Source organism: Entelurus aequoreus, linkage group LG12 (assembly GCF_033978785.1).
Source record: "Entelurus aequoreus isolate RoL-2023_Sb linkage group LG12, RoL_Eaeq_v1.1, whole genome shotgun sequence".
NCBI classification, from domain to species: domain Eukaryota; kingdom Metazoa; phylum Chordata; class Actinopteri; order Syngnathiformes; family Syngnathidae; genus Entelurus; species Entelurus aequoreus.
The window spans coordinates 62,477,463-62,491,787 of NC_084742.1; the positions used below are offsets into that span (position 1 = coordinate 62,477,463).

General features: G+C 35.3%; 1 protein-coding gene across 1 annotated transcript in view; it reads right to left on the reverse strand.

Moving 5' to 3' along the window:
- The window catches only part of tbc1d30 (TBC1 domain family, member 30), a 54,832-nt gene extending 41,279 nt beyond the window's left edge, over positions 1-13,553 (reverse strand). Inside the window, exon 1 of the mRNA XM_062066391.1 lies at positions 13,011-13,553. Coding sequence (XP_061922375.1) covers positions 13,011-13,401 — 391 coding nt within the window. The 5' untranslated portion in view covers positions 13,402-13,553. The remainder of the gene's footprint in view (positions 1-13,010) is intronic.
- Positions 13,554-14,325: the final 772 nt, after the last annotated feature.

Sequence of the window (14,325 nt, forward strand, 5' to 3'; positions counted from 1 at the left end):
CATCTTCTACCGATCTTTTCACAATAAATATATTTTCCTACACATTCAACCTTTTCAAAATAAAACATCCTTCTCTGCACATTTCCCTTTTTCACAATAAAACCTATTTTCTCGCACTTTTCCCAATAAAACGGCCTTTCCTGCACATTAGACCTTTTAACAATAAAACATTTTCTCCTGCACGTTTGTCTTTATCACAATAACATTTATTTTCCTGCATACTCAACATTTTATTGTGAAAATGTATTTTCCTGCATATTCAACATTTTCACAATAAAATGTAAAACTTCTTCCTTCACACTCAACCTTTTCACAATAAAACCTCTTTTGCGGCACATTAAACCCTCCATCCATCCATCTTCTACCGATCTTTTCACAATAAATATATTTTCCTACACATTCTACCTTTTCAAAATAAAACATCCTTCTCTGCAAATTTCACTTTTTCACAATAAAACCTATTTCCCCGCACTTTTCCCAATAAAACGGCGTTTCCTGCACATTAGACCTTTTCACAATAAAACATTATCTCCTGCATGTTTTTATTTATCACAATAACATTTATTTTCCTGGATATTCAACATTTTATTGTGAAAATGTATTGTCCTGCATATTCAACATTTTCACAATAAAATGTAAAACTTCTTCCTTCACACTCAACCTTTTCACAATAAAACCTCTTGCAGCACATTAAACCATCCATCCATCCATCTTCTACCGATCTTTTCACAATAAATATATTTTCCTACATGTTCAACCTTTTCAAAATAAAACATAATTCTCTGCAAATTTCACTTTTCCACAATAAAACCTATTTCCCCACACTTTTCCCAATAAAACGGCATTTCCTGCACATTAGACCTTTTAACAATACAACATTTTCTCCTGCACGTTTGTCTTTATCACAATAAAATGTATTTTCCTGCATATTCAACATTTTATTGTGAAAATGTTGAATATGCAGGAAAATACATATTATTGAATCATCTTTAGATAAAATGTATTTTCCTGCACATTTCCTTTTTCCACAATAAAATCTATTTCCCTACACTTTTCCCAATAAAATGGCGTTTCCTGCACATTAGACCTTTTCACAATAAAACATTTTCTCCTGCATGTTTGTTTTTATCACAATAAAATGTATTTTCCTGCATATTCAACATTTCACGATAAAGTGTTTTTTCCTTCATATTCAACCTTTTCACAATAAAACTTCCCTCATGTTTGTCTTTATCACAATAAAATGTTTTTTTCCTTCACATTCAACCTTTTCACAATAAAACCTCTTCCTTCACAGTCAACCTTTTCAGAATCAGAATCATCTTCACATTTCACTTTTTCCACAATAAAACCTATTTTCCCGCACTTTTCACAATAAAATGGCGTTTCGTGCACATTTCACCTTTTCACAATACAACATTTTCTCCTGCACCTTTGTCTTTATCACAAATTATAACATGTATTTTCCTGCATATTCAACATTTTCACAATAAAATGTTTTTTCCTTCAAATTCAACCTTTTCACAATAAAACCTCTTCCTTCACATTCAACCTTTTCAGAATCAGAATAATCTTCGGATAAAATGTATTTTCCTGCACATTTAATTTTTTCACAATAAAAGCTACTTTCCCGCACTTTTCACAATAAAATGGCGTAGCTGCACATTCAACCTTTTCACAATAAAACATTTCCTCCTGCACGTTTGTCTTTATCACAATAAAATGTTTTTTCCTTCACATTCAACCTTTTCACAATCATTTTCACATAAAATGTATTTTCCTGCACATTTCACTTTCTCCACAATAAAACCTATTTTCCCACACTTTTCACAATAAAATGGCGTTTCGTGCACATTCGACCTTTTCACAATAAAACATTTCCTCCTGCACGTTTGTCTTTATCACAATACATTTTATTTTCCTGCATATTCAACATTTTATTGTGGAAATGGTGAATATGCAGGAAAAAATGTTTTATTGAATCAGATAAAATTTATTTTCCTGCACATTTCATTTTTTCACAATAAAGCCTCTTCCTTCACTATCAACCTTTTCAGAATCAGAATCATCTTCAGATAAAATGTATTTTCCTGCACATTTTATTTCATTTCAATAAAATCTATTTTCCCGCACTTTTCACAATAAAGTGGCGTATCTGCACATTCAACCTTCTCACAATAAAACATTTCCTCCTGCATGTTTGTCTTTATCACAATACATTTTATTTTCCTGCATATTCAACATTTTATTGGGGAAATGGTGAATATGCAGGAAAAATTGTTTTATTGAATCAGATAACATGTATTTTCCTGCACGTTTCATTTTTTCACAATAAATCCTATTTCCCTGCACTTTTCACAATGAAATGGCGTATCGGCACATTCAACCTTTTCACAATAAAACATTTCCTCCTGCACGTTTGTCTATCACAATACATTTTATTTTCCTGCATATTCAACATTTTATTGTGGAAATGTTGAATATGCAGGAAAATAAATGTTATTGAATCAGATCAAATGTATTTTCCTGCACATTTCAACCTTTTCACAATAAAACATTTTCTCCTGCACGTTTGTCTTTATGACAATAAAATGTATTTTCCTGCATATTCAACATTTTCACAATAAAGTGTTTTTTCCTTCACATTCAACTTTTTAAAACAATAAAAGATAAGCCATTAAAACAGTTAAAATACTAGCAGTAAAGCATAAGAAACACAAAACATACAAAATAGTGGGTTTCTCACAGTTATTTAATACTTTATCATTTTTATTTAAATGTTTTATTATAACATTTTATTTCATTAATTAATTTTATTATTATTATATTTATTATTATTTGTTTATTTTTCAGATTTTTTTATTATATATTTAATAAACACATTTAAATTAAAAAAAATGTGGTCAAAATATTTCAGTGTGTGTATGAGGACATTCAACCATACCGCAATGAAGACGTTGAAGGTCTGGCACCCCTAGTGGCCTGGATAACTTCCTGCAAGCCTGGCTAACTCCAGTTGGCTTCCGTCGACTTGCAGCATTTCTCCCATCCACTTGTTTTCAGGGTTTGTGTGTCTTTTTGGCATTTGTACAATTTTTATTTTGCTGAATGCGATTGCAGCATTTTTTAATGTGCAGCGTTTTCCCGTTGCATTTGTTTGATTGTGTGTAACTTGACCTAAGGTCACATGACTAGTGGGCAAACTGACACACCCCCTGTCCCCGCCTGTGTTTACCGTGTGGGTAAGCTGTCAACACACCCATTAGTCTTATGGTCATCACAGCTTTTCAGTCTTAAAAAACTGAATCACAGGAAATTCCAGAAGTTGAGCACTCAGCATCAAGGGTTGGAATTGGGGGTTAAATCACCAAAAATTATTCCCGGGCGTGGCCACCACTGCTGCTCACTGCTCCCCTCACCTCCCAGGGGGTGATCAAGGGTGATGGGTCAAATGCAGAGAATAATTTTGCCACACCTAGTGTGTGTGTGTCAATCATAGGTTCACATTCAACCTTTTCAAAATAAAACATCTTTCTCTGCACATTTCACTTATTCACAATAAAACCTATTTTCCCGCGCTTTTCCCAATAAAGCGGCGTTTCCTGCACATAAGACCTTTTCACAATAAAACATTTTCTCCTGCACGTTTGTCTTTATCACAATAAAATATATTTTCCTGCATATTCAACATTCTCACAATAAAACTTCCCTATTCACATGCAACTTTTTTAGAATCAGAATTATCTTCACATACAATCCATTTTCCTGCACATTTCACTTTTTCACAATAAAACCTATTTTCCCCACACTTTTCACAATAAAATGGCGTTTTGTGCACATTCGACCTTTTCACAATAAAACATTTTCTCCTGCACGTTTGTCTATATCACAAATTATAACATATATTTTCCTGCACATTCAACATTTTCACAATAAAACCTCTTCCTTCACATTCCACCTTTTCACAATAAAACCTCTTCCTTCACATTAAACCTTTTTAGAATCAGAATCATCTTCACATTTCACTTTTTCCACAATAAAACTTATTTCCCCACACTTTACACAATAAAATGGCGTTTCCTGCACATTAGACCTTTTCACAATAAAACATTTTCTCCTGCACGTTTGTCTTTATCACAATAAAATGTATTTTCCTGCATATTCAACATTTTCACAATAGTGTTTTTTCCTTCACATTCAACCTTTTCACAATAAAACTTCCCTCTTCACATTCAACTTTTTTAGAATAAGAATTATCTTCACATAAAATGTATTTTCCTGCACATTTCACTTTTTCCCAATAAAACCTATTTTCCCCGCACTTTCCCCAATAAAATGGCGTTTCTTGCACATTAGACCTTTTCACAATAAAACATTTCCTCCTGCGCGTTTGTCTTTATCACAATAAAATGTTTTTTTCCTTCACATTCAACCTTTTCACAATCATCTTCACATTTCACTTTTTCCACAATAAAACCTATTTTCCCCACACTTTTCACAATAAAATGGCGCTTCGTGCACATTCGAACTTTTCACAATAAAACATTTTCTCCTGCACGTTTGTCTTTATCACAAATTATAACATATATTTTCCTGCACATTCAACATTTTCACAATAAAACCTCTTCCTTCACATTCAACCTTTTCACAATAAAACCTCTTCCTTCACATTAAACCTTTTTAGAATCAGAATCATCTTCACATTTCACTTTTTCCACAATAAAACTTATTTCCCCACACTTTACACAATAAAATGGCGTTTCCTGCACATTAGACCTTTTCACAATAAAACATTTTCTCCTGCACGTTTGTCTTTATCACAATAAAATGTATTTTCCTTCACATTCAACCTTTTCACAATAAAACTTCCCTCTTCACATTCAACTTTTTTAGAATAAGAATTATCTTCACATAAAATGTATTTTCCTGCACATTTCACTTTTTCACAATAAAACCTATTTTCCCCGCACTTTTCCCAAAAAATGGCGTTTCTTGCACATTAGACCTTTTCACAATAAAACATTTCCTCCTGCGCGTTTGTCTTTATCACAATAAAATGTTTTTTTCCTTCACATTCAACCTTTTCACAATCATCTTCACATTTCACTTTTTCCACAATAAAACCTATTTTCCCCACACTTTTCACAATAAAATGGCGTTTTGTGCACATTCAAACTTTTCACAATAAAACATTTTCTCCTGCACGTTTGTCTTTATCACAAATTATAACATGTATTTTCCTGCATATTCAACCTTTTCACAATAAAACCTCTTCCTTCACATTCAACCTTTTCACAATAAAACCTCTTCCTTCACATTCAACCTTTTCACAATAAAACCTCTTCCTTCACATTCAACCTTTTCAGAATCAGAATCATCTTCACATTTCACTTTTTCCACAATAAAACCTATTTTCTCCACACTTTACACAATAAAATGGCGTTTCCTGCACATTAGACCTTTTCACAATAAAACATTTTCTCCTGCACGTTTGTCTTTATCACAATAAAATGTATTTTCCTTCACATTCAACCTTTTCACAATAAAACTTCCCTCTTCACATTCAACTTTTTTAGAATAAGAATTATCTTCACATAAAATGTATTTTCCTGCACATTTCACTTTTTCACAATAAAACCTATTTTCCCCGCACTTTTCCCAATAAAATGGCGTTTCTTGCACATTAGACCTTTTCACAATAAAACATTTCCTCCTGCGCGTTTGTCTTTATCACAATAAAATGTTTTTTTCCTTCAAGGCCTACTGAAATGAATTTTTTTTATTTAAACGGGGATAGCAGATCTATTCTATGTGTCATACTTGATCATTTCGCGATATTGCCATATTTTTGCTGAAAGGATTTAGTATAGAACAACGACGATAAAGATTGCAACTTTTGGTATCTGATAAAAAAAAGGCTTGCACCTACCGGAAGTAGCGTGACGTAGTCAGTTGAACATATACGCAAAGTTCCCTATTGTTTACAATGATGGCCGCATGAAGTGAGAGAGATTCGGACCGAGAAAGCGACAATTTCCCCATTAATTTGAGCGAGGATGAAAGATTTGTGGATGAGTAAAGTGCAAGTGAAGGACTAGTGGGGAGTTGAAGCTATTCAGATAGGGAAGATGCTGTGAGAGCCGGGGGTGACCTGATATTCAGCTGGGAATGACTACAACAGTAAATAAACACAAGACATATATATACTCTATTAGCCACAACACAACCAGGCTTATATTTAATATGCCACAAATTAATCCTGCATAAAAACACCTGCGTGTTTGTTATGCTAGCTCCTAGCTCCTCTGCTAGCTCCTAGCTCCATAGAACACGCCAATACAATTCAAACACCTGATCAACACACACAATCACTCAGCCCAAAAGACCGTTTACCCAACCCAAGGTTCATAAAGCTTATATATTTTTAAAAAGTTACGTACGTGACGCGCACATACGGTCAAGTTATCGAATGTTTAGCAGCCAAGGCTGCATACTCACGGTACCTGATATTCAGCTGGGAATGACTACAACAGTAAATAAACACAAGACATATATATACTCTATTAGCCACAACACAACCAGGCTTATATTTAATATGCCACAAATTAATCCTGCATAATAACACCTGCGTGTTTGTTATGCTAGCTCCTAGCTCCTCTGCTAGCTCCTAGCTCCATAGAACACGCCAATACAATTCAAACACCCGATCAACACACACAATCACTCAGCCCAAAAGACCGTTCACCTAACCCAAGGTTCATAAAGCTTATGTATTTTTAAAAAGTTACGTACGTGACGCGCACTTACGGTACGGTACGTGTTATGCTAGCTCCTAGCTCCTCTGCTAGCTCCTAGCTCCATAGAACACGCCAATACAATTCAAACACATGATCAACACACACAATCACTCAGCCCAAAAGACCGTTCACCTAACCCAAGGTTCATAAAGCTTATGTATTTTTAAAAAGTTACGTACGTGACGCGCACTTACGGTACGGTACGTGTTATGCTAGCTCCTAGCTCCTCTGCTAGCTCCTAGCTCCATAGAACACGCCAATACAATTCAAACACATGATCAACACACACAATCACTCAGCCCAAAAGACCGTTCACCTAACCCAAGGTTCATAAAGCTTATATATTTTAAAAAAGTTACGTACATACGCAAAAAAAAGCCAAAGCTGCATACTCACAGTAGCACGTCTGCGTCTTTGTCATCCAAATCAAAGTAATCCTGGTAAGAGTCTGTGTTGTCCCAGTTCTCTACAGGCGTCTGTGTATCCAAATCAAAAGTCCTCCTGGTTAGAGTCTCTGTTATCCGAGTTCTTCCATCTTGACTGCATCTTTCGGGAATGTAAACAAAGAAGCGCCGGCTGTGTACTGTTGTGGCTGACTACGTTCGAAAAATACGTCCATTTCGCACCGACAACTTTCTTCTTTGCTTGCTTGGCTTCCTTCTCCATAATGCAATGAACATGATTGAAACAGATTCACGAACACAGATGTCCAGAATACTGTGGAATTATGAAATGAAAACAGAGCTTTTTCGTACCGGCTTCAATGTGGAAGGCATACCCGTGTTCGTCGGGCTACGTCACGCGCATACGTCATCCTCAGAGGCGTTTCGAACCGGAAGTTTAGCGGCAAATTTAAAATGTCACTTTATAAGTTAACCCGGCCGTATTGGCATGTGTTATAATGTTAAGATTTCATCATTGATATATAAACTATCAGACTGCGTGGTCGGTAGTAGTGGGTTTCAGTAGGCCTTTCACATTCAACCTTTTCACAACCATCTTCACATTTCACTTTTTCCACAATAAAACCTATTTTCCCCACACTTTTCAAAATAAAACAGCGCTTCGTGCACATTCGAACTTTTCACAATAAAACATTTTCTCCTGCACGTTTGTCTTTATCACAATAAAATGTATTTTCCTGCATATTCTACATTTTCACAATAGTGTTTTTTCCTTCACATTCAACCTTTTCACAATAAAACTTTTCCTCCTGCGCGTTTGTCTTTATCACAATAAAATGTTTTTTTCCTTCACATTCAACCTTTTCACAACCATCTTCACATTTCACTTTTTCCACAATAAAACCTATTTTCCCCAAACTTTTCAAAATAAAACAGCGCTTCGTGCACATTCGAACTTTTCACAATAAAACATTTTCTCCTGCACGTTTGTCTTTATCACAAATTATAACATGTATTTTCCTGCATATTCAACCTTTTCACAATAAAACCTCTTCCTTCACATTCAACCTTTTCACAATAAAACCTCTTCCTTCACATTCAACCTTTTCAGAATCATCTTCACATTTCACTTTTTCCACAATAAAACCTATTTTCTCCACACTTTACACAATAAAATGGCGTTTCCTGCACATTAGACCTTTTCACAATAAAACATTTTCTCCTGCACGTTTGTCTTTATCACAATAAAATGTATTTTCCTGCATATTCTACATGTTCACAATAGTGTTTTTTCCTTCACATTCAACCTTTTCACAATAAAACTTTTCCTCCTGCGCGTTTGTCTTTATCACAATAAAATGTTTTTTTCCTTCACATTCAACCTTTTCACAACCATCTTCACATTTCACTTTTTCCACAATAAAACCTATTTTCCCCACACTTTTCACAATAAAATGGCGCTTCGTGCACATTCGAACTTTTCACAATAAAACATTTTCTCCTGCACGTTTGTCTTTATCACGAATTATAACATGTATTTTCCTGCATACTCAACCTTTTCACAATAAAACCTCTTCCTTCACATTCAACCTTTTCAGAATCAGAATCATCTTCACATTTCCACAATAAAACCTATTTTCTCCACACTTTACACAATAAAATGGCGTTTCCTGCACATTAGACCTTTTCACAATAAAACATTTTCTCATGCACGTTTGTCTTTATCACAATAAAATGTATTTTCCTGCATATTCAACATTTTCACAATAGTGTTTTTTCCTTCACATTCAACCTTTTCACAATAAAACTTCCCTCTTCACATTCAACTTTTTTAGAATAAGAATTATCTTCACATAAAATGTATTTTCCTGCACATTTCACTTTTTCCCAATAAAACCTATTTTCCCCGCACTTTTCCCAATAAAATGGCGTTTCTTGCACATTAGACCTTTTCACAATAAAACATTTCCTCCTGCGCGTTTGTCTTTATCACAATAAAATGTTTTTTTTCCTTCACATTCAACCTTTTCACAATCATCTTCACATTTCACTTTTTCCACAATAAAACCTATTTTCCCCACACTTTTCACAATAAAATGGCGCTTTGTGCACATTCGAACTTTTCACAATAAAACATTTTCTCCTGCACGTTTGTCTTTATCACAAATTATAACATGTATTTTCCTGCATATTCAACCTTTTCACAATAAAACTTTTCCTCCTGCGCGTTTGTCTTTATCACAATAAAATGTTTTTTTTCCTTCACATTCAACCTTTTCACAATCATCTTCACATTTCACTTTTTCCACAATAAAACCTATTTTCCCCACACTTTTCACAATAAAATGGCGCTTCGTGCACATTCGAACTTTTCACAACAAAACATTTTCTCCTGCACGTTTGTCTTTATCACAAATTATAACATGTATTTTCCTGCATATTCAACCTTTTCACAATAAAACCTCTTCCTTCACATTCAACCTTTTCACAATAAAACCTCTTCCTTCACATTCAACCTTTTCAGAATCAGAATCATCTTCACATTTCACTTTTTCCACAATAAAACTTATTTCCCCACACTTTACACAATAAAATGGCGTTTCCTGCACATTAGACCTTTTCACAATAAAACATTTTCTCCTGCACGTTTGTCTTTATCACAATAAAATGTATTTTCCTGCATATTCAACATTTTCACAATAGTGTTTTTTCCTTCACATTCAACCTTTTCACAATAAAACTTTTCCTCCTGCGCGTTTGACTTTATCACAATAAAATGTTTTTTTCCTTCACATTCAACCTTTTCACAATCATCTTCACATTTCACTTTTTCCACAATAAAACCTATTTTCCCCACACTTTTCACAATAAAATGGCGCTTCGTGCACATTCGAACTTTTCACAACAAAACATTTTCTCCTGCACGTTTGTCTTTATCACAAATTATAACATGTATTTTCCTGCATATTCAACCTTTTCACAATAAAACCTCTTCCTTCACATTCAACCTTTTCACAATAAAACCTCTTCTTTCACATTCAACCTTTTCACAATCATCTTCACATTTCACTTTTTCCACAATAAAACCTATTTTCCCCACACTTTACACAATAAAATGGCGCTTTGTGCACATTCGAACTTTTCACAATAAAACATTTTCTCCTGCACGTTTGTCTTTATCACAATAAAATGTATTTTCCTGCATATTCTACATTTTCACAATAGTGTTTTTTCCTTCACATTCAACCTTTTCACAATAAAACTTTTCCTCCTGCGCGTTTGTCTTTATCACAATAAAATGTTTTTTTCCTTCACATTCAACCTTTTCACAACCATCTTCACATTTCACTTTTTCCACAATAAAACCTATTTTCCCCACACTTTTCCCAATAAAATGGCGCTTCGTGCACATTCGAACTTTTCACAATAAAACATTTTCTCCTGCACGTTTGTCTTTATCACAAATTATAACATGTATTTTCCTGCATATTCAACCTTTTCACAATAAAACCTCTTCCTTCACATTTAACCTTTTCACAATAAAACCTCTTCCTTCACATTAAACCTTTTTAGAATCAGAATCATCTTCACATTTCACTTTTTCCACAATAAAACCTATTTTCTCCACACTTTACACAATAAAATGGCGTTTCCTGCACATTAGACCTTTTCACAATAAAACATTTTCTCCTGCACGTTTGTCTTTATCACAATAAAATGTATTTTCCTGCATATTCAACATTTTCACAATAGTGTTTTTCCTTCATTCAACCTTTTCACAATAAAACTTTTCCTCCTGCGCGTTTGTCTTTATCACAATAAAATGTTTTTTTCCTTCACATTCAACCTTTTCACAATCATCTTCACATTTCACTTTTTCCACAATAAAACCTATTTTCCCCACACTTTTCACAATAAAATGGCGCTTCGTGCACATTCGAACTTTTCACAACAAAACATTTTCTCCTGCACGTTTGTCTTTATCACAAATTATAACATGTATTTTCCTGCATATTCAACCTTTTCACAATAAAACCTCTTCCTTCACATTCAACCTTTTCACAATAAAACCTCTTCCTTCACATTCAACCTTTTCAGAATCAGAATCATCTTCACATTTCACTTTTTCCACAATAAAACCTATTTTCTCCACACTTTACACAATAAAATGGCGTTTCCTGCACATTAGACCTTTTCACAATAAAACATTTTCTCCTGCACGTTTGTCTTTATCACAATAAAATGTATTTTCCTGCATATTCTACATTTTCACAATAGTGTTTTTTCCTTCACATTCAACCTTTTCACAATAAAACTTTTCCTCCTGCGCGTTTGTCTTTATCACAATAAAATGTTTTTTTCCTTCACATTCAACCTTTTCACAATCATCTTCACATTTCACTTTTTCCACAATAAAACCTATTTTCCCCACACTTTTCACAATAAAATGGCGCTTCGTGCACATTCGAACTTTTCACAATAAAACATTTTCTCCTGCACGTTTGTCTTTATCACAAATTATAACATGTATTTTCCTGCATATTCAACCTTTTCACAATAAAACCTCTTCCTTCACATTCAACTTTTTTAGAATAAGAATTATCTTCACATAAAATGTATTTTCCTGCACATTTCACTTTTTCACAATAAAACCTATTTTCCCCCGCACTTTTCCCAATAAAATGGCGTTTCTTGGACATTAGACCTTTTCACAATAAAACATTTCCTCCTGCGCGTTTGTCTTTATCACAATAAAATGTTTTTTTCCTTCACATTCAACCTTTTCACAATCATCTTCACATTTCACTTTTTCCACAATAAAACCTATTTTCCCCACACTTTTCACAATAAAATGGCGCTTCGTGCACATTCGAACTTTTCACAACAAAACATTTTCTCCGGCACGTTTGTCTTTATCACAAATTATAACATGTATTTTCCTGCATATTCAACCTTTTCACAATAAAACCTCTTCCTTCACATTCAACCTTTTCACAATAAAACCTCTTCCTTCACATTCAACCTTTTCAGAATCAGAATCATCTTCACATTTCACTTTTTCCACAATAAAACCTATTTTCCCCACACTTTTCACAATAAAATGGCGCTTCGTGCACATTCGAACTTTTCACAACAAAACATTTCCTCCTGAACGTTTGTCTTTATCACAAATTATAACATGTATTTTCCTGCATATTCAACCTTTTCACAATAAAACCTCTTCTTTCACATTCAACCTTTTCACAATAAAACCTCTTCCTTCACATTCAACCTTTTCAGAATCAGAATCATCTTCACATTTCACTTTTTCCACAATAAAACCTATTTTCTCCACACTTTACACAATAAAATGGCGTTTCCTGCACATTAGACCTTTTCACAATAAAACATTTTCTCCTGCACGTTTGTCTTTATCACAATAAAATGTTTTTTTCCTTCACATTCAACCTTTTCACAATCATCTTCACATTTCACTTTTTCCACAATAAAACCTATTTTCCCCACACTTTTCGCAATAAAATGGCGCTTTGTGCATACTTTGTTTTTCTCCACGTCATAAAGAAGTGATGTTAAGCATCCATCCATTTTCTACCGCTTATCCACTTAAGGGTTGGAATTGGGGGTTAAATCACCAACAATTATTCCCGGGCGCTGCCACCGCTGCTGCTCACTGCTCCCCTCACCTCCCAGGGGGTGATGAAGTGTGATAAGAGAATAATTATGTGTGTGTGTGACAATCATTGGTACTTGAACTTGACTTCTGCTCAATAAACGCACACATGTGCTGCCATGTTGTTTGTTGTCTGACCTTTCTGGTGCAGGTAGTGGACCTGGTGCCTCCTGGTGTGTTTCTCCTGGAGCTCCTGGAGGAAACTGGAGCCGGTGTTGGACCGGCCCAGGAAGCCGTCCGGCCCGGACGCCTCGGTGGAACTGTCCCAGCTGTCCGCGTTCCTCCGGCCGCCGCTGTACGTCTCGTAGAGCTCCACCAGCAGGCCGTCCACGATGGACGTCCTCGGGTTCCGCGCGTCTGAGTCGCCGTCGTCAGTCCCCGCGGACCCGGACACCTGCTCCGGCGCCGGGGACAACGGTGCGTCGTCGTCGGGGCTCTTCCACCGCTGGAAGCCGCAGAAGTCGTCCTCGACGTCGCATATGTCAACTTCCAGAAGTTCCCCGCCGTGGAACTTCCCCTCGGACGCCATGTTTGGCCGTCAAAGCGTCGGCGAGGAGGTGTTGGAACATCCGCTCTTCACTTCGGACATTTTTCGAACTTCCTTCCTCGAGCTTTCTCTCCCAGAACTGGCCACGCCCACTCCTGCCAGATCCCAGCCGCCGAACTTTTGCCTCGCTTGCCAGGTAAGCCAGCTCTCATTGGCCAATCACAGCGCAGCTCCAAAAAACAAACCGACCAATCCGGTTCGAACATGGCAGTAGTCACGTGATGAATGGCAGTAGTCACGTGATTAATGACTCTGCTAAATTCATTTTTAAGACGGACGAATAAAAACTGGCGGATACCCTTTTTAACTTCAGGTGTATAATTTAATTATTTCTTTATTTTGATATTACTTTCTGCACATCCACTCCCTAAATGTACAACGTTGGTCAAATTTACAAAGAAAATTAAAAAAAATAAATAAAATAAAAACATCGTTGATACTTTTTGTCGCGTTTCCGCCACGAGTGGACACGCCCTACAAAGAAGTAACCCCGCCCCCAAATAGTTATCACCCAATCAGGTCGTTGTTTCAATGTTTACGTCAACAAAGCAGTTACTATCACTTCAGGCAAAGGTGTCAAACATCGCAATCCACTCCACTTTATTTATATAGCACATTTAAACAAGAAAAATGTTTCCAAAGTGCTGCACAATATTAAAAACAATGTTCAAATATTATCCTTAGCTCCACCAATGACTGAATAAAAACAAAAAATAAATAAATATAAAACCAATATAAAAATAAATATGATTAAAAACAATTTTAAAGGGGGGAAAAAAGGAAAAAAATAAATAAATAAAAACAATAAATAGAAATCAAAATTTAAAGTTATGCAGTTATGTTTGGCCCCAGAGGGCCGCTTCTAACAGTGAGTATTATTACACCATTTTTAAAATGCCTTTTATT